This window comes from Plasmodium chabaudi (assembly GCF_900002335.3).
Source record: "Plasmodium chabaudi chabaudi strain AS genome assembly, chromosome: 3".
Lineage (NCBI taxonomy): Eukaryota > Apicomplexa > Aconoidasida > Haemosporida > Plasmodiidae > Plasmodium > Plasmodium chabaudi.
In genome coordinates this window covers 354,789-375,683 of record NC_030103.2, presented here as the reverse complement: position 1 = coordinate 375,683, position 20,895 = coordinate 354,789, and the positions used below count along the sequence as shown (strand labels likewise).

The 20,895-nt window shown below is 24.0% G+C and overlaps 8 protein-coding genes across 8 annotated transcripts; 4 read left to right on the top strand and 4 right to left on the bottom strand.

Moving 5' to 3' along the window:
• Positions 1 to 557: 557 nt before the first annotated feature.
• On the top strand, positions 558 to 2,029 carry PCHAS_0310900 (pseudouridine synthase, putative; the record flags this gene model as incomplete). The annotated part of the gene is made up of 3 exons (XM_016799850.1): positions 558 to 560; positions 739 to 812; positions 910 to 2,029. The coding sequence occupies 3 exons, from the start codon at positions 558 to 560 to the stop codon at positions 2,027 to 2,029; spliced, it is 1,197 nt and encodes a 398-aa protein (XP_016653196.1).
• Positions 2,030 to 2,304: 275 nt separating this feature from the next.
• On the bottom strand, positions 2,305 to 4,041 carry PCHAS_0310800 (asparagine--tRNA ligase, putative; the record flags this gene model as incomplete). The annotated part of the gene is made up of 1 exon (XM_016799845.1): positions 2,305 to 4,041. One exon carries the CDS (start codon positions 4,039 to 4,041, stop codon positions 2,305 to 2,307), a length of 1,737 nt encoding a protein of 578 aa, XP_016653195.1.
• Positions 4,042 to 5,181: 1,140 nt separating this feature from the next.
• Positions 5,182 to 7,317, bottom strand: PCHAS_0310700 (tyrosine kinase-like protein, putative; the record flags this gene model as incomplete). Its single annotated transcript, XM_738532.2, has 1 exon — positions 5,182 to 7,317. The coding sequence occupies one exon, from the start codon at positions 7,315 to 7,317 to the stop codon at positions 5,182 to 5,184; it is 2,136 nt and encodes a 711-aa protein (XP_743625.2).
• An 871-nt stretch (positions 7,318 to 8,188) lies between these two features.
• PCHAS_0310600 (UDP-N-acetylglucosamine transferase subunit ALG14, putative) lies at positions 8,189 to 8,803 on the bottom strand (the record flags this gene model as incomplete). Its single annotated transcript, XM_733021.2, has 1 exon — positions 8,189 to 8,803. The coding sequence occupies one exon, from the start codon at positions 8,801 to 8,803 to the stop codon at positions 8,189 to 8,191; it is 615 nt and encodes a 204-aa protein (XP_738114.2).
• A 1,520-nt stretch (positions 8,804 to 10,323) lies between these two features.
• Positions 10,324 to 13,794, bottom strand: PCHAS_0310500 (GAF domain-related protein, putative; the record flags this gene model as incomplete). The annotated part of the gene is made up of 1 exon (XM_732203.2): positions 10,324 to 13,794. The coding sequence occupies one exon, from the start codon at positions 13,792 to 13,794 to the stop codon at positions 10,324 to 10,326; it is 3,471 nt and encodes a 1,156-aa protein (XP_737296.2).
• A 1,506-nt stretch (positions 13,795 to 15,300) lies between these two features.
• Positions 15,301 to 17,224, top strand: PCHAS_0310400 (apicoplast beta-ketoacyl-acyl carrier protein synthase III precursor, putative; the record flags this gene model as incomplete). Its single annotated transcript, XM_737772.2, has 8 exons — positions 15,301 to 15,445; positions 15,541 to 15,632; positions 15,780 to 15,911; positions 15,987 to 16,122; positions 16,209 to 16,322; positions 16,457 to 16,791; positions 16,929 to 16,997; positions 17,132 to 17,224. 8 exons carry the CDS (start codon positions 15,301 to 15,303, stop codon positions 17,222 to 17,224), a joined length of 1,116 nt encoding a protein of 371 aa, XP_742865.2.
• Positions 17,225 to 17,784: 560 nt separating this feature from the next.
• PCHAS_0310300 (ubiquinol-cytochrome-c reductase complex assembly factor 1, putative) lies at positions 17,785 to 19,281 on the top strand (the record flags this gene model as incomplete). The annotated part of the gene is made up of 6 exons (XM_016799819.1): positions 17,785 to 18,011; positions 18,253 to 18,559; positions 18,647 to 18,720; positions 18,812 to 18,940; positions 19,047 to 19,117; positions 19,208 to 19,281. 6 exons carry the CDS (start codon positions 17,785 to 17,787, stop codon positions 19,279 to 19,281), a joined length of 882 nt encoding a protein of 293 aa, XP_016653194.1.
• An 800-nt stretch (positions 19,282 to 20,081) lies between these two features.
• PCHAS_0310200 (ras-related protein Rab-5A, putative) lies at positions 20,082 to 20,771 on the top strand (the record flags this gene model as incomplete). The annotated part of the gene is made up of 1 exon (XM_731755.2): positions 20,082 to 20,771. The coding sequence occupies one exon, from the start codon at positions 20,082 to 20,084 to the stop codon at positions 20,769 to 20,771; it is 690 nt and encodes a 229-aa protein (XP_736848.2).
• Between the last annotated feature and the right edge of the window lie 124 nt (positions 20,772 to 20,895).

Sequence of the window (20,895 nt, the reverse complement as noted above, 5' to 3'; positions counted from 1 at the left end):
AGGAATATTTATTTTAGTATGTATTCTCCTTAGTTTTTATCATCAGACTCTTCAATTGTAAATATGTGTATAAAGTTTTATCGTATTCTTAACAAACAAATTGTAATATTTACTTAATATAGCAGTGAAATATGGTTATAAAACAATTTTGGATAATAGTTTTGCCGATCCAAATGTTTATATAAATAATTTTATTTTGTAAGGCTTAATATGCCTAATAATAATTCGCTGATTTTTTTTTTGTTTTTAAATATGACTAAAAAAATATATTACTTTTATTTGATATTTCTTTGAATATGCATTTGCTTATTAATTATAAAACAATTTTTTCGTTGCAATTCTAAATTTAAAAAAAAAAAAAAAAAAAAAAAAATATGTATGTGTGAAGTTTAAATATAGCATACACCAATTCAGCAAATTGGGTTTAAATTTTTTTTAGTATTATAATATTAATCTTAAAACATATTTTTTTAGTTACATTTTTAATGAGAAAATAGAAATTTGTTTTTTCTTTTTATTTATTTTCCGATTTTTAAAAAATATGATAAAGGAAAATAATGGTATATTTGTTAAAATATAGTTTGTTCTATATACTGTTATTTATATGCTTTGTCCATATATATTTAAAATTTTTTTAATATTTTTCACTTTTTATATTTAAAAATTTGTATATACACAATTGATTTAAGTTATTGTTACTATTTTTATTTCATATATTTTTGTTTATTTATTTTGCAGCTAAAATTGCTATTCAGGAGAAATACGCTAAGAAGATTTTCGACAACAAAAAATTTGCTTGATATAAATAATCTGTAAGAAAAGCATTTGATAATTGCCTAATATTCCTACAGTGTGTGGTTATTACATATAATACATATATATATGTGATTTCTTTTTCAATTTTGTTAGTATCCTGTACAATGGCAACGATTACATGGTTATTGAAAAGGAATATGGAGTGTCTACATTTGGAAGAAGTGAAAAAAAGAAAAGTATAATAAAAAGTTTGCAGTTATTAAATAATGAAAATGCACACAACTTTGAAATTGTATATAAATTACACAGTACTGTTGGGGGTTGCTTATTAATTTGTAAAAATCAATTTATTAAAAAGCATTTATATAAAAATGTATTTATAACATTAGTTTATGGGAAGGTAAAAGTAAAATATAATACACATAATGAAATAAAAATGCATTTAAAATATATGCCTAATTCAAATATTATGATACCAGTATGTGAAAATAGTAATAATATAAACAATTTACAAATTCTAACTTATGAAGTAATTAGTAATACTATTTTATTAAATAAACAAAATTATAGCTTATTAAAAATATATATAAATGCAAATAATTCAAAATATATAAAGCCTTTATTATTTTATTCTTTAAATACATGTATAGTTGGTGATAATGAATATATAAATATTCAGAAAAAGTTAAAAATTAACCCTAATCTGGTATACGATTTGGCTGAAAAAAAAAACAATAATTATAACCTTGCATATGAAAAAAAAATATTATTAAAAACTTTACATAAACATAATAAAGAACTCAAACTGCACCTTTACTGTTTTAATGTTACTTTTGAATCACATTGTAATAAATTTATTTCAATATTTTGTCAACTTCCTAAACATATAAAAGACACATTACATTTATTTGGTGCCTCCAGTTTGATTAAACTGATTGATGAACAAACGGAAAATAAACATAATTTGGGTCTCGCAAATGGGACAGTAGCAAAACCAAGTACCATAGGGGAAGAAAGTGTAAAAAATGGAATTCTGCAGACGGACAAGGATGTAAATACAATTTTACAGACGGACGAAAACAACAAATTTTACGACGCCATGAAGGACCAAAATAGATTGGATGAAGAGAATGAAGAATTACTGAAAGAAATATATGGAAAAAATGATATTAATAAGAGGAGTCGAAAAAAACAAAGAAGAGGAGTATTGGCAAAAAACCCTAGTAAATTAACCACTTCTGATGCACCAATTTATTTCACTGATATTCAGTGATTTGAAAAATGTATTGTAATGTGTCGTGAATGACTGCACATTTGTTTGTAATACAAACTGTTTTCTCTATAATTTAATTTTATATTTTTGTTTTTAACTATTTTTAATTCTTAAAAAAATTCATTTGTTGCCCTCATGGGCAGAGGAGTCACAGTCCTCTTCCTTATAAATGTGAAAAAGTAAAAAAGTAAAAATGCAAAAATGTAATGATGTAATGGTATGACGAAGGAAGTGGTATGGCCTTCGAACATATCCAATGGGTGAGAAGGGTGGAACTAAAATTCGGCATGTCCGTGGTATCTTGGGAAAGGGATTGTATCTTTAATGTTATCAACACCTGTAACAAGCATAATTAGTCTTTCAAATCCTAAACCGAATCCAGAATGTGGATGTGTTCCAAATTTTCTTAATTGTCTATACCACCAATAACTTTCGATATTTAATTTTTTTTCAACTATCATTTTATCTAATAATTCTAAATTATCTTCCCTTTGTGATCCACCAATAACTTCTCCAATTTTTGGGACTAGTACATCCATAGCAGCAACAGTTTTTTGATCATCATTTAATTTCATATAAAAAGCTTTTAAATCCTTTGGATAATTATATACAATAACTGGTTTTTTAAAAATCTGTTCAGCTATAAATCTTTCATGTTCTGATTGTAGATCCATACCCCATTTTACTGGCACATCAAAATTAGTGGAATATTTTGTTAATAAATCAATAGCATTTGTATATGTGATTTTTGCAAAATCATCATTTAAAATATTTTTCAATCTATCTATTAATCCTTTTTCAACATTTTCTTCAAAGTAATATATATCATGAAAATGGTTATCTAAAACATAACGAATACAATATTTAATATATGCTTCAGCTACTTCCATATTATCATATATATCAGCAAATGCCATTTCAGGTTCAATCATCCAAAACTCTGCTAAATGCCTTGATGTATGTGAACTTTCTGCTCTAAACGTGGGCCCAAATGTATATACATCTCCCATAGATGAACATAAGTTTTCAAGAGACAGTTGTCCACTTACTGTTAAAAATGCTTGTTTACTAAAAAAATCTTTTTTATAATCAATTACATATTCATTTGTATTATTTGTTGTGTTTGCTATTGGCTCGTTTGCAGTTTGATCTTCTCTTTTTACTGTTTGATTATTGCTTGTTTTTTTTTTTGTTTTAGGGATTGCACTGATATCACCATTTTCATTTAAGAGGGTTGTTACTGTAAACATTTCACCACCTCCTTCACAATCTGAAGTAGTTATTAAAGGAGTCTGTATACATATAAACCCTCGGCTTTGAAAAAAAAGATGTGTAGATACCATTAATGCATTTCTAATTCTCATAACAGAACTTATGAAATAACTACGAGGTCGTAGATGTGCTACTTCCCTTAAAAATTCTTTTCCATGATTTTTTTTTGAAAGTGGATATTTTTGAGGATCTAAATTTTCACCATATATTTCAAAACTATGTATAGAATTATCTGTTAATGTTAATTCAACATTTTCATTTAATAAACCTTTTTTTTCTGTATTTTGTACAGGTGATAAAATTAAAGTTCCAGTAAATCTAAAACAACATCCAATACCACATTTTAATAATTTATCATAATTTTCTATATTTTGATTTACAACTATTTGTAAATTTAAATGACATGAACCATCATTTAGGTTTACAAAACAAAATCGACCACCACCTTGTTTCCTAACTGCTTTACTCCATCCACAAACAACTACCAATTGATCAATGTATTTATTTTTTTCCATTTTATCTTTATTATTATATTCATTTTCACTCATTGGTACGTTTAAGAGGTTACATATTTTTATTCTTCCTCTACATGCTGCTTCGTTTATTTTTAATAAATTTGAACTTGGTTCATTTACTTTTACAGTTTCCGGTTTTAATTTTTTAAATTTTATTTCTTCTTCGTTTTGTTTTTGGAACTCCTTGGCAATTTTCAGTGTTTCCTCATCAACTTCGATAGCCATTTTTATTAAACTACTCTCAATTTTTACAGATAAATAAGATTATAATATTTGTAAAAGTAAAATAAAAAAAATTATAGTATAACTTTATAAGGGTATGCTTTGACTAGATAAATGGAGAAGCATAAAAAATATTTCTTTTCAAATTAAATATTTCCATATATAGAATAAAAAATATTTTTTTTATTTTAACTTATTTATATGTACAATTTTTTTTATATATACTATTTAGTATTTATTTATTTTTTTTTTGATTTTCAAAAATGCAAACAAATTGTGTAATAACGTATTTGAAGAACGCACTGTATATCCCTATTTTGTCAGTAGCCTATGCAAATAAAAAAAAGGTATATGCACTTGTTTATGATATAGTAAATTATTATTACATAATTATTGTAGAGACCATTTTTCAAACGAAATTTTTTATTTTAACATATTTAATATATATATTTTGTAAGGCGAAAAATGCTAGCCATTTTAGTAAAAAAAGAACGTGGATATGTATCCAACAATATGCATGAAAATTATTGTTGTCGAAGTTTTATATTTTATCTACATTGTACTGCTTAGCTAGTAGCATGTTTGTATATACCCATTTGGTTAGCATTTTTTTTATTTCTTTTTTATAAATATGCATAAACAGGTGAACAGTTTGTGGGCTCGATTATGCATTGACAATATGAAAAAAAAAATTTTATATTTTTGCCCTACATGTTTGTAAGGCTACTTATATTTTCTGCATATGTCTATCACATATTCTTGCAGAGTTTGAAAAGTAGATAGTACCATATTTGTGTTATTTCCCTACTGGGCAATACTATATTTTGGAGGGAAATGTTTTCACAAATGTCGTTATGGTATTGAAATGGCTGTTTAAAAAATTATTTTATCATTTTTCAAATTAAAAAAAAACAGGGGAACCAAAGTGTTTACCCCTAGAGTTTTATGAGGTTACATGAATATTTGTTGACAAATTGAAAATAAGGAATATGAAATGGAAAACAATATCATAATCGCCAAAAGGTGTGAAAAATGTAAAAAAATGCTGAAGCCTGCTGAACATGCAGAAAAATGCTGAAATTTTTCAAACTTTCAAGCATTGTGCAGGTAAACGTGGATGGCACTCCTTAAGAGTGACAATGGCTAGCTCAAGAGGAAAGATAAGTTGGTGTCCTCACAGCATATATTAGCTTTGTAGAGGATATCAAAATATTCAGACCAAAAAAAAAAAGATTTTCTTTTCCTTTTATCTTTATGTAAACAGCTAGTTAATACATATAGTAGTTTGCTATTTATATTATTATTTATAATAAGATGTTTGTTTGAATATCCAACTTGAGCTATAATATCTAGTGGATGCTTTAAATCATTAAATGGTATTTTTCGATGTAAAAGCTCCCATAATATAACACCAAAGGAATATATATCTGCTTTTTTTGTATATCCTTCACCCCTTAATATTTCTGGGGCAGTCCATTGATATGTTCCTACGATACCTAAATATTTTGGTTTATCATCAAAATTTTGAATTGATAAACCAAAGTCACATATTTTAATTTCACCAGATTCTGATAATAAAATATTTGCTGATTTTAAATCACAATGTAATATTCCTTTGTTATGAAGAAATGACATAAATGCTGTTATATCTTTACACATTTTAATTATATCTAAAAGTTTTATTTTTATTTTTTTTTTATGTAATATATCAAATATACTACCACATGGTATATATTCTAATGCTATTGCTTGTGGGTTTTTTATGCCCCCTAAAAATAATGAAACATTTGGATGTCTTAAAGTTGATAAAATGTTGAGTTCTGAAAAAAGGTCATAACTGTATTTTTTGTCTATACATATTTTTAATGCGATATTGTTAAGTGTGCGATTTATATTTCTAATTTTTTTGATGTTATTGATATATAAGCATTTATAAACATTATTGTAACCACCTCTTCCTATTAATTTTAATAACCAGATTTTATTTTTATTTAAAAGTAATTTATTGTCAATTTCGTTGCTTGATATTTTTGTTTTTTTTTTATGTTTATATTTTTCTCTTAATTTTAATAAACATTGAACAGATAATATAATACACTTTTTAATAATTTTATCAGAAATTCCCATATTTTCTAATAATTTATTTTCTATATATTTTAAGCAATATCCATCTATTTCATTTATTATAAATATTTCGATTATTTTTTTAGGAATTCCAACAAAAAATAAAAAAAAATTTAATTCAAAAACATTCCAGTATATACTATTATGTGCATAAGATAGTGATAAAAAATTATGTTTTTTTTTTTTTCTAAGATATGAGGGAAGGGTTTTATTTATTTCGTTATATAGGTCTGTGTCCTTTTGACTTTCACTAATCATTATGTTGTGACAATTGTTATCATGGCTTTTGTACGCACAATCGGACATACTTTGCTTACTTAATGGTTCGTCATTTGTGTTGGTAGGATGATTTATTTCGTTTTCTTCTAATTGAGTGTAGTCATTATTTATCTCGTCATCCCAATTGCATTTCTCTTCCCTTGACTCATATTTTAAAAATAGTTCATGTAAATCATATTTTTTAATTTTACCTATTACATGTTCATAAAATTTTATGTAATGAAACGTGGTATTTTTATATCGATTTGTTATGAGCGAATGCGTGTCTCTTTCGTTTGTCAACGTGTTTTTACTTCCGTCACTTTCGATGGTAACACTTTGGGTATCTTTATCAAAAAAGGCTGTTGTTCCACTTTCTTTTTCGCATACCATTTGATCATGATGAAATGAAAAGAAGTGGGATGGCTCATATTTTGATTGATAATTATTAGTTAAGGAAAATAAAATATCTTTATATGCAATAATATTATTTAAAAATATACAACTGTACATAACATAATTATTATAATCTATTAATACACCATTTCCATGTTTTTTTCCATTTTTAAATTTGCCTATATATATATACCTATTTGAATTTAAACAAATATTACCTTTTTCAAATTCTTTTTCACTATTTTGTTCTATCTCATTTCCGTCCAATTTTTCGTCATCTCTTTCTTTTTTTTTATTTTTGTAATTATGTCTGTATAAACAACATAATAATTCTGAACCAAATATATTTCTTTCATCATTTTCAAACAACCCTTCATATTTATTTCCATTATTATTTATTGCTATACCCCATCCATGTTTTTTTTTATCTTCTATATCTCCTATATATACACCTTTATTTGTTCTTACATAACTTTGTCCCCATACTTTTCTTCTTCCCATATCATTTTGGTTAATTTATATAATTCATTTATGTTTGCTCAAGCAATTTTACAGCATTTTTTCTATTACTTGGTCATGCCTACACATATATATATTCCCACTTATGCCTGCTTAATTTGTATTAATAAAATTGGCATAATTATTTATATATATTTCTTACTTTTTATAGCTTTAAAAAGGAACTTAATTTTATCTCGATTTTCTTTCATCAAAAATATGTTTTTTTTTTTAAGTTTTGTGGACCATGAAAATTATTATATCTTTGTTTTAAACAAAAATTAATTGTGCAATTGCCATTTGTTTTATTTATTGCATCATTTATTTGCATATTTCATATGGTCGTTAATTTTTATAACATATAAAATGCAGGAAAAATATAAATAAATATAAGCATGCAAATAGTCAAAAAAAATAATAATAGTAAAACAAAATGAAAGCTCTATAAAAAATATTTTATCGATTTTTTTGAAAATTTTAAGTTCGAGAAATATAATTAATTTGAATAATATGCATTACTTCATGAATAATGTATATTATATTAAACAAATGGGCAGTTAAGGGGAAATATTTTAGTCAGTCTTTTTCTATTTTTTTTATAATTGTGTTAATTTTCATACTGGTATATGCTTCCCATTTTGAAAAGGTTGGACTATATAAGAAAGCATATAATGTTTTATTAGTGTGCATGTAAATATATATCAGACAAATTCCATATTTAGTATTATTCTTTTATATAATGTTTCCACCATTTGATTTCTAATCAATTGTGGAACATATTTAAAAACTTGTTTTTTAAGTTAAAAAAGGTTTACACATATATGCATGCAAAATATTCAATAGGTGAGACAAAAAAATAAGGTTTTATTAATAATCAGAATAAATAGCCATAAAACTTTGCTTTTTTATACTTATTTTGTAAATGCTTAGAAAAAACAACAAACATGTCAGTAAATCTATATAAAATTTTTGCAGTCAATGATAAGGAATATATCCTACAAACACTTTCTATATAAACTATCTTTATTTTTTTAAAAAAAAAATATTTTTTAAATAATAATGAAAATACAACGGGTACACATGTTCCAGGGCCATTTACTATCAATAACTTCATATTATTCAATTTATATGTTAAAAATATGCAATATATAAATACAAATATAAATTTAATTAAAGCCGTTATATATGATTCTCCTATATTTCTACACCTTGGTATAAAGACAAAATTTGTTCGATACTTTTCAAATTCTTTTTCTGCTTTTTCCTTACTCAAATTATCACCATTTGCACAAAAAAAATGAAAAATTATATTATCATTTTTTATAAGTTTTAATATTTCTAACATTTCAAATGTATGACCTCCTGATCCTAGAACTACACCAATTTCAATGTCTTCATTTTGTACACTATTTTTATTATAGATTATTTTTTTTTGAAAAAAAAAATATATATATATAAATATACTTAAGCAACAAAGAGCTACAAGCATTTTTTAGATTCTGTTTTATCTTTTTATAATTAACTCTTCGTAGCATTCCATAATTTTATATAGCCACATTTTTGAATATAAAAAATATAAAATATAGCACATTAAAATATGCTAAAAGGTATAAACGATTGAAAATTTATATTTTTATATGAACGTTCATAAAAAAAAAAAATTATATGCTATGAGCTCTTTTTTTCGACATATTTGGGTATACTTACACATGTTTGCATCCACATTCAGCTTAATGCCCATATAACAAACACATGGTAATTCTAGAATTAAGGAAACTGCTAATTTCTCGTATTCATAGGCACTATTATTTTATTTACAAGTGTGATAAATAAAAGTGTGTGCAAAATGTGAAAAAAAAATATTAACAATACTAATAAATTAGCTAGATATATGAACAATTAATAGCTAGCCAAATTAAAATTAAATAAAGTATAAATTTGTTCCACTTTTGTTACATTAAAGAGAAAGTAATAAACCTACCTTAAAAATATTCTTATAAAATTGTATAATTTAGCACAAAAATATAACTATCTCAGTTTCATCCATTTTTTATTTGTTCCACCTTTATATATATTAAAATAATATAGCCCTTAAAGCTAAAACAGCCATACTATAAAACTATTAAAAATGTTAATAATAAACGAAATTAAATGGTTTATGTTACGAGATATTCATTTATTTCACCAAATGAAACAGCTAAAAAACTGTAAGTATGGAGAAAATCTGATAAAATAGGTATATGCAATATATACTATAAGGAAATCATATTTATGTCGACCGCCTGTGTAACACTTTGTTAAGCGTCTTGAAGTGTATGCAACTTAAAAAAGGGAAAAAGTTTTGTAAAAGAAATGAGAACAACGAAAATGTTCATAAGGCACTATCCATGTTAGACAAGGGAAAATAATAAAATATTAAATTAACAAAAAAATAAAATATATTAATGTATATATAATATGAAAAAGGATTAAACAAATAATAATTCAAAAAATGTGTTTGAAAATATTCGACATCACATTATATAAGCATATGATATAATTTCAAATAAAAAAAAATATAATTTAGTTAAAAATTATATATAAAAAACAATAGGTGTGCTATACATAGGTATATAGCTAATTTTGGGGGCATCAAATGGAAATTATAAATATTTTGTAAATTATAATATATATATGGTGTATAAATGAATGCATTAAAAAAATACGTTTTAAAAATTTAACATGGAAATGGTGCTTAAGGATATAATACATATAAGCATCACGAGCCATTGTAGATAAATTAAAAACGATGTACAGATGTATTATCTTTTCTAAAACTTCATATTAATACATAGGCACACCCTAATATTAGTAACATTCCGAAAAAAAACAGAGAAAAGTTCTATCTATATGTTTTTTCAATATATTCTTATACTAATTATGAATATAGGTATAATTTTGGGGATATATTATGTGTATACTTCCCATCCATATTTAGGTTTTGGTCTTTGTACTGGATATATATTCCTATTATCTTTCCACTGTTATGATTGCACTTTTTTTTCCTAAATCATCATCAAGCAATTTTGGTACTTTCTTTGTGTGTGTATTATGACCAAAGAAACTTTCTTCCATATATAAATCTTGATAATTATAGTAATTAATTTTTTTTTTTTTTAATTTTTTTCGGAAATTATAAAATATATAATATTTATAAATTATATCATTCATTGTTGTGTTATTTTTTAAACGATATAAATTGTTCACTGAAAAAAAGTCTATTTTTTTAACATTGTAACAAGTACTTGGTGATACAAAAATGGAAGTTGTATTTTCATATATTGTATTTAATATATATGTGTGTATCAATTTGAAATCAATTATACGTGCATTTTGTAAGTTAATTGCGAAATATAAGTTTTTATAAAAAATACTTTTTAACTTATTCTGACAAAATATAGTAAACCAAAATTGATCCATTTGGTGTATATCAAAGCATTTTATAGAATAACAAAATTTTCTTAATTTTTTTTTTTTTTTAATTATTATGTATTTATAATGGTTACTGAAAATTTTATTTAGATTATATCTGTATATAATCTTTAGCATTTTAAAACATTTCATTTCATTTTTTTTTTGAGACATATTATTAAATACTTTTCCCAAATTAACTTGAGCAAAATAACTTTCATCAAATATGTTATGACTATAAGTTTTAACAACATCATACACCATCCAATTTTTCTTTATAAGTGATATGTTTTCAATTTTTTCAACGTTTTCAATATTTTCAATATGTTCATACTTATTTTTATTTACACCATTATCACCAATACACTCTCGATTGGGAGCATGACTATATCCATCATTGAAACGATTTTGATAAAATAAATCATATTCTGTATCATAATTATTTTCAAAGTAATAATTAAATTCAGGAGTATAATAAACGTTATGATAATTTTCGTCGGATATATTAATTGGAATTGTTTTTTCTTCTTTAGTATTACTTTTTATTTCTACAAAATTATTAGGATAAGTTTCTCCACATATTTTCCATTTTCCCCATAAGTTTATACTATCTTCACATAAGTTTGTACATAAAATAATTTTTTTTGTTTTTTTTTCTATATTATTAAAAAGGGTATCTAATATTTTGGCATTGTCTATTATATATGGATCAATATATTCATCACTACTAATGGTAGAATATTTTTTTAAATTGTATTTTTCTTTTTCTTTCCTACTTTTGTTATCAATATAAATAGGTATATTCTGTTCATATTCCATTTCATTATTGCTAACATTTTGTTCGTTAAAAAAATTATTATTTACATTTTTAGACACATTTTGCATTAATAAATTGAATTTAAATTTTTTATTATGTTCATTAATGGTTTGTAATTTATTTATTTTATTATATAAATTATTTATTTGTTTGTTTGTATTAAGTGTGCAACTACTTTTATCTTCTTCATGGTCATTCAACTTGTTTTCCATATGGTAGAAATTATTTGTTTTTTCTAAATCAGTTGTAGTATCAGTTTTCTTCATTTGATTCTCAATTTGTTGTTGAGCACCGATCTTACTGTTCCCTTCTTTTAGGCTTGAATCTGATGTTTTAATTTGTTCGCTTTTTGCTACTTGCTTTATTTCGCTTGATTGGCATTTATTATTATTACTATCTTTTTTAAGCAAATTTGGCAAATTGTTTTTTTCCTCTTTATACTGTATACTTTCATTTTGGGGGCCATTTTCAAGGTCCTTCGATATGCTAGCTTGTTCTGATTCTTTATCCTTTTCTTCTTTATTCAAATGCTCATAGTCCTCTTCATCTTCTTCCTCTTCCTCCTCCTCTTCAATGTCATAGACATCCTCTTCTTCTTCCTTTTCGTCATAATCTTCATACATTTTTTGTTTTATTTCATTATCATTTCCTTCGTCAAATATTTTACCATCATCATATATTTGCAATGTTTGATATTGTTTTTTTTTATTTTGTTCCCGTTTTCTTTTTCTTTCTTCCTTTTTTTTATCTTTAAAATTAGTTATTTTTAATTCTTCGATTATGCTTGATATATTTTTTAAATTATCATCATCTTTAGTGACGTCTTCATCTTCATCCTCTTCTTCTTCTTGTGGATTATTTTTTTCCTTATCAAAGATAATCATTTTTTTATCACCTTCACTTATATAATTAAATTTTTCCATAAAAATAGAGATATGTTTACTCATTAATTCAGCTAGCTTTTCATCATTGCATGTAAAATAGCCACCATGTGATCTTAGCTTGTTCAGAAACATAAGGACCCCGACAACTTCATTATTTTTATCTAATATAGGTGCAGCTAATATAGTTTTTGTTTTAAAATTAAATTTTTTATCATGATCTGGATTATACAACTCATTACTTAGTACATCTTTACAATTAATAATTTCTTTATTTCTTAAAACCCATAAACAGAAACTTTTTTCATTACTATTAGCAGAAATTTTGATAATATTTTTTCTACCATGTATGGCTTTACTCCATAACTCATTTTTTATTTTGTCATATAAAAATAAAGTTGAAGCTTCACAATTTAATATATCAGAACAATCATACATAACCATTTGAAATATAAAGTCTAGTTCTTTTTTTTTTTTTAATCTTTCACTTTTTGTTGTATCAATAAAAATAAGTTGAACCATACCAAGGGAACAACCAAGTAATATTCCCAATACAGATCCGATTAATGTGCAATATTGATATGTTTTATTTTTTATATCAAATTTTTCTATTTGTATAATTTTGTATCTTTGAAGTAAATAATTTATAGCACATCCAAAAAAAACTCCAAATGTGTCACTACATAGTTGCCCAAATGAAGCGGCACATAAAGTAGATATACCTAATGCTACACCTATCGATGCATCAAAAAGGTCACCTAATCGGATCATAATAAATTGATCCATAAATCCAAATCCTATCATTGGAATTGATGAACAAAATATAATATTCAATATTTTTTTTATATCATTATTTTTTTTTCCGTTTTCTTCAACACTTGGATTATTTCCTTTTATCATATCATTATTTTTTTCTTCATCATTTGGATTTTTATCTTGTTCGCTACTTTCCTTCGCAACCTTTTCACTCTTTGTTGTTGAATATGAACAAATTTTATGGTGAATAAGAATATGGTGAGAATTGGGTTTTAATACGTGGCTACTTTTGTTAAGACATTGTGTAAGCAAGTTTGTATTTAAATAGTGGACATCATTATTTACTTTATAATTTTCTTGTAAACTCTTTAATTTATTTTTTGTGTTAACTTTTTTTTTTGCATTTATCCCCCACACATTGATAAAATTGTTTAACCTAAAGGATCCATTTTTCAAATTACTTCTCGAAATATTACAAGATATTTTTAAGCACAAAACTGATTTGTTCCGAATAATTTTTTTTATAAATAGACATGGCTTGTACCTCCAAATATTTCTTAATATGTTTTCATTCATAATATTTAAAATAAATATGAATTTTCTTTATCTATGTGCTTAAAACTGTTTTTTAAAAAAAGGGATTACAATATAAAATTATATATTATATCATTTTTCTCTCAATTTATATGCATCATTTGTTAGTCATGTTAATATATGCATATATTATTATATCTATAGATATATTATAAAACCATTTTCTTCAACCTTTTTTATATATCTATATTTCACATTTAAAACAGTTTTAAATTATTTAAATATATATGTATATTCATATTGTGTCAGCAAAAATTAAGTTTTGTACTCCATTCTGTTTGCATTATATATTTTGTGGTATATGACATTTCTTTCTTCTCTTTTGCTTTTAATTTAAAAAATGATACAAAGAAAAACGCAACAAACAAAAATATTTTTTAAAATTAAAAAAATAATGATAATAATATATATTAACCACGAGAATGTAAATAAGAAAAACATAATATATTATAAATTTTTTATAAATATAATTGCGGAATAAGCTACATAACACACATACATAGCACTTAAAAAATATTACACATAAAAAATATTCCAAATCATTTAATAAAAATATATACAAATTAAATAACCAAAACATATTGTGTATGTAAATATATTATATATTTTTTCTATTTAACTATTTTCCTTTTTTTATAAAAATAAAATAACTAACAAAATTATAAGTTTAAATTATTACACACAAATATCATATATTACTCATCAAAACATACAGTACTTAGGATGATTTTTTTTTCTTTCGTCTTTCTATGTATAGTACAATATGCTCTTAAAATAGGTATAACATAATATAAAATCAATTTCTATTAGCTTTTATTTATTAATAAAAACGAAAAGAGAAAGCAACAAGCAATTTATGTTGGCTCTCATTTTTTATGTTATATGGATATCTATCCAATTGCATGATGTTTTTGTTTTGCGAAATAATTCTTTACACCTTCACTTAAATCTGTATCATGCTTAAAATTCGCATTTATTTTAAAAAATAACATTATTTTCCAATCATTTTATAAAAAATGTATATAATAAATTAATGATGGGTAGCACACTTCGACAACGGTATAAATGTGTGCATATTTATTCGTTCATTCTGTTGGTTGGTTGTTTATTTGGTTTGCTCCATAAAATGGTGAAGAATATAATAAGAACTGCTACTTGCTATGTAAGTATAATTAATATATGTTACTCCTGTTTTATAGAACAAATCAAAATAAATACATAAAAAAATATAGAAAGCTTCGTTCATAAAATGTAGATAAATATAAGTGTGCGTTATTAAAGTTGGCTTTTTTTTCTTTTAAAAAATATAAAATGATTTAAAATTATAAATGTAAACAATTTCGAAAATACTAAAGTAAAAAAATGCGCAATTATATATGTATTCTCATCATTTTGTCAAAAACCCAATAAAAAAAAAACATTTTTTGTTATTAAAAAATAAGTTATAAAACAATATATCTCAAATATTCCGAAAAAAAAAAAATAAAAATGATTCTTTACGTATTTATATTAATTCTGTATAATTTTACTTCCTTTTTTTTTGCACTCGAAATAAAGAATAGTAAATATAATTTTTTAAATAATGTTCATTCTATACAACATACAACTAAAATACGTGCTATAGGAGGAAAAGGTAAAAATATATGTACATAATTTTGCAACAATATAATGTGTATACACCTTTGTTGTCTCTTTAATATGTTTTTCTTTTTATTTTTTTCAAATTAGTTGGGGGTAAGATAATTGGACATGGTCATTCTTACCCTTCACATGAAATTCATAACGACGAATTAAAAAAATATATCGATACAAATGACGAAGTAATATTATGTGTCTTTTTCTTTTTTGTCTGAACTATGTTTTGTGCACTCATAAAGTTTATAAAATAATTTACTACATACGTATATCTTTATTGATACTTTTTCATATATATGCAATCCGGTTTCGTATTTGAATTCCCATTGTAGTGGATACAAACCAGGACAGGAATTAAAAAAAGAAGGATACTAAAAAAAAATGAAAATATAACAACTCTACAAGTAGAAAGTGCTAAGCAAGCTTTAAAAACTGCGTCGTTAAATCCGTTAGATATAGATATGGTAAGAATGTCAATGTAGTCAAATTCCTTTTTTTTATATAGAAACCTTTCCTATTTTTAATATACACATTTTCAGATTATAAACGCATCATCTACACCTCAAAACTTATTTGGAGATGCAAATAATATTAGTAATGAACTAGGATGTAAAAATAGTGTCAATATGGATTTAACAGCAGCATGCACAGGATTTGTCTTTGCTTTTGCTACGGGTTCTTAGAAAAATTATATATACATGATAAATAAAATATGATCTGCATATAATTTGATAATTATATTTTTCCCTTACATTTTTTAGCATACAATTTTTTACCCAAGTATAAAAACATTTTAATCATTGGAAGTGATGCATTGAGCAACTTCGTGGACTGGAGAGACCGCAACACGTGCGTTTTGTTTGGGGATGGAGCAGGTGGCGTTTGCATTTTTCATATGACATGTTCATATATATCACTACATGATTTATACATATAAAAATGACTATCCCTTTTATTATTAGCCATTCCAATTTGTTGCCAAACAATAGTTACAAACTTTTTTTCGTAGGCGCTATGATTTTACAACGAACAAACACAAATGAAGAAAATAATATTTACGACTATTATCTAGGATCAAATAGTGAACTAAATAATTTATTAACAATTAATTTTGAAAACGATAAGGATAATTTAGACAACCCAAACCAAAATAAATATGGAAAAATAAATATGAATGGGAAAGAAGTTTTTAAATATGCAATAAATAAAATACCTAAAGTTTTAAAAAAATCTGTAGAAAATGTCAATTTAAAATTAGATGATGTTGATTATTTTATATTTCATCAAGCTAATATTAGAATTTTAGAATCAGTTGCAAGTACTTTAAATATACCAAAATCAAAGGTAACGATATTTTTATCTAATCTCTATTTCGCTTTATAATACATATCTGTGTGTAGAAATGATGGCTATGCTTGTAGTAATTATTATGGCCTTATTAGTTTTGTTTTTAATGAATTATGCGATTTTACCTTTTACAGATTTTAGTAAACTTGGATGAGTATGCAAACACATCGGCAGCTTCAATACCGCTATGCTTCTCGGAAAATGTAAATATATTTAATAAAAAATATATCCATATATATTCACATTGTGATCCCACATTCATTAAGTGAAATATATGTCATATATAATTTCTATTTATTCATATATTTCCTTTTCATAAACTAAATGTTTTTTTTAGATATTCAATGGGAAAATAAAAAGGAATAACATTATATGTATGTGTGGTTTTGGGGCTGGAATGTCGTATGGATGCATTACATTTAAATATTAAAATGTATGGATATAATGTTTAAAATTATTATATATATTTTTTACAACATGTTTTCATTTTTTTTATCAAAGATCGAATAAGATATAGATTTTTGTTACAAAAAAAAAATGTGACTTTTAATATGTATAAGTAAATATATTTATACATATTAAATTGATTAAATTTAAAAATATTTTTTCCTATTTTTTTTTATAAACACTTGTATTCATTTTTTGCTATACCTTCTTATTATATAAATTTTTAACGAAAACAATAAGGAGGAATATTGCATTTTTTTTAATTTTTAGTTATAACTTATATTTATTTCATATATAACCAATGCAAATACACATATATACATGCTTTGTGAGAAAAAAATGCTTTCACAAACAATTCAAAATTCGAACATGTGAATAAGTGAAAATATAGTAATATGTATATGGGATATGAATGTATATAAAGAGAAATGAACTAACACTAATACAACTTGAAAATGAAAAGAAATACAATATTGGTTTGCTAGCTTATTTTTATTATTTATTAAAATTTTCCATAACTTTTTTTTTTATTCTTTTTATGGGATGTGGAATAAAGGTAGAAGAACATTGTTACTAAACAGAAGATATTCATTTTTTCGATCCTTTACTAATCAAGTAAAAGTATATGACAATATAAAAGTTATAGAAAGCAAAAGTTTATATGAAGACAAAAATACTAAAATTAGTATTCGAGAGTCATCAAAATATATTATACCGATACCTCAATGTGATCGTTCCTTTATCAGTTCTCTTGTTTATAAAGTTTTTTTGTAAGTTATAATTACTACACTATACAGACACATAATATAGAATGTGAATATGCATCCATGTGTTCATTGTTTATATCGTTAAACGTGTTTAGAAAAAAAACAGTTATAAAATTGTTTCCTACTATATTTTGTCCATATTATGTAGTAGCAGAAAATGAAAATGGTTTATGCTTAAGTGGTATCATATAATTATGCTGCTTTAAAAAATATTAAAAAATTATTTCTTTTTTTACATTATTAGAAAGCATACGGAGTATGGAGAATGCGCATGGAGATTAGTTCACCTAATAATAGAACGGTTGGAAAATGAAGAGATATTAAAGATATTTCAAATAGATGAATCATTTAATATGAAAATGTATTTTTATATTCTTCATCTATGGATAATTAACAAAAGATTAAGACATGAATGTTATCAAGGCGAAATAATGAATACATACATTTTTGATATAACTTGGAGAATTGTTCGTGATTGGATGCTTTTAAAAGATGTTCCAGAATATTCTTTTAATACAGAACTTTTAAATTGTCAAGAATATGCTTTTGGGGTTCGTTTTTTTTTTTTTTTTTTAAATACAATATTTTTATTTTATTAATTTTTAACTATATAATTTTGTATACTATTTTTTATTCAGTTCTTAGTACATTTAGATGAGGCCTCGACCAATGTCGACACATTCCCTTCACACTTAAAGAATATATTATGGGAGTTAGTTCATGAAATATAACCAAATAAGTATACACATATTTACGTATCTAATATAAAGCGAAAACATGTATGTTTATATTACCATTTATAGGCACCTATACGAAAAAAAAGTAAAAAAATCTGGACCTGTTGTCACAGAGTTGAGTAAATATAGTATACTTCAAATGAGACACATTTTTAATTTATCAAGCGACCATTTTTTACAAGCCTCTTTTATATGGTTCGATTTTTCTTAAAAATGTTTAACACCTTTTTTATATGGTCATACATTATTAATGCAAAAATGTGTGTGTCTTGAAAATGAATATACTTTCTTTTTTTTATAGGGCTGATTTTTATAATCAAAAAAAATTAAATCGTCGTTTGCCCGCATTATGTCAGCAAATATCATATGGAGGTAAAAACGAAGCGAAAAAAGAAAAGGAAAAATGCACACACAAAATGGAACTTACATATGTAACTATTTTTTTCTATAATAATTTTTTAGGTTATCGCCCAAAAGATAAAAGCAAATATCTTCCCTATGACGATGGGAAAAAATTATTACCCAGGGCTTATTAACATCAAAGAATTACACATGCAGGCATAAACCCATATTTGTATATTTTTATTTTTTATATATACATATCTTTTCAGTTATAAAATAAGAATGAATTCTTTACCTTATATATGTAAAAAATTCCTAGTGTATCCTCCTTTGCATTTCATATGCCATTATTACTATACTATTATTAGGTATACTTTTTAAGGTCTTAAAAAATTATTTTATATTATTTTGCATTATATTAAGCGCAAAAGGAATTTACAAAAATTTTCATATATATAAATTACATTTTAGTAGGCTTTACATTTTTCCTTTTTTTATAATTATACATAATGTGCTTTAAAATATGTAAAATTTAACCCTGAAAATGTGTATTTTTTTTTCATTTTATTATATATATTTTTTTTATTTTTTTTGTCAAGTAATAATTTATTTGTATTTTAAAAAAATTGCACTTTTTTTCTACGTCATCCAATAACAGATATTAAAAAAAATAATTTAAATAAAAAAACATTAATAATAATAGGTTGTATTTTTACTTTAATTTAGTTTATATCCTTCTTTTTTTTTTAATTATAATGTACAACACTTCATTTAACTCCTATTATTTCGTTTATTACTCTGGGTAATATATATATACTATTTTACACTTTTTTTACGTATTTTATATTTTCACTAAAAATATTATTCATAATTCATAATATTTATTTGTTCCATTATATATTTTTGTATCTTTCACTTGTTTTTTTGTATTACATTTTTCCCATGGTTATTTCACTTCGCTTATTTATAATGTATTAGTTAAAAAAAATGAAAAATGGAAAAGAAAAGTAGTTACAAAACAGTGTTATTAGGAGAATCGTCAGTGGGGAAATCAAGCATAGTTTTACGGTTAACGAAGGATACCTTTCATGATAATACAAATACTACAATAGGTGCTTCTTTTTGCACATATGTAGTTAATATAAATGAATTCAAAACTAATAATACTAGTGATGACAATCCTAGTAATAACAATAATAATATAACATTTAATGATGAAAATAATAAAAATAATGAAAGTCTGTATAACATAAAATTTGATATATGGGATACAGCAGGACAAGAGCGTTATGCAAGTATTGTTCCATTATATTACAGAGGTGCTACATGCGCTATAATAGTTTTTGATATTAGTAATTCAAATACCCTAGACCGAGCTAAAACTTGGGTAAACCAATTAAAAATAAGTGGCAATTATATTATAATTTTAGTTGCAAATAAAATAGATAAAAATAAGTTTCAAGTTGATATGTTAGAGGTACAAAAATATGCTCAAGAAAATAATTTACTTTTTATTCAAACAAGTGCAAAAACTGGATTTAATATAAAAAATGTTTTTTATATGCTTGCAGAAGAAATATATAAAAATATCATAAACAGTAAAAATACCACAGACAATAAAACAGTAAATAACAACTTAATAAATTTAAATAGTGAAAAACAACAAAAAACAAATTGCTGCTAAATTGTTGATATCAAATATCATTTGTATGCAACATTATATAGCCATATAAAGCATATATATACATAATAATTTGTATAAAACAATTATATTTTTTTAATTTAAAAAATAAATATAATTAAACTAT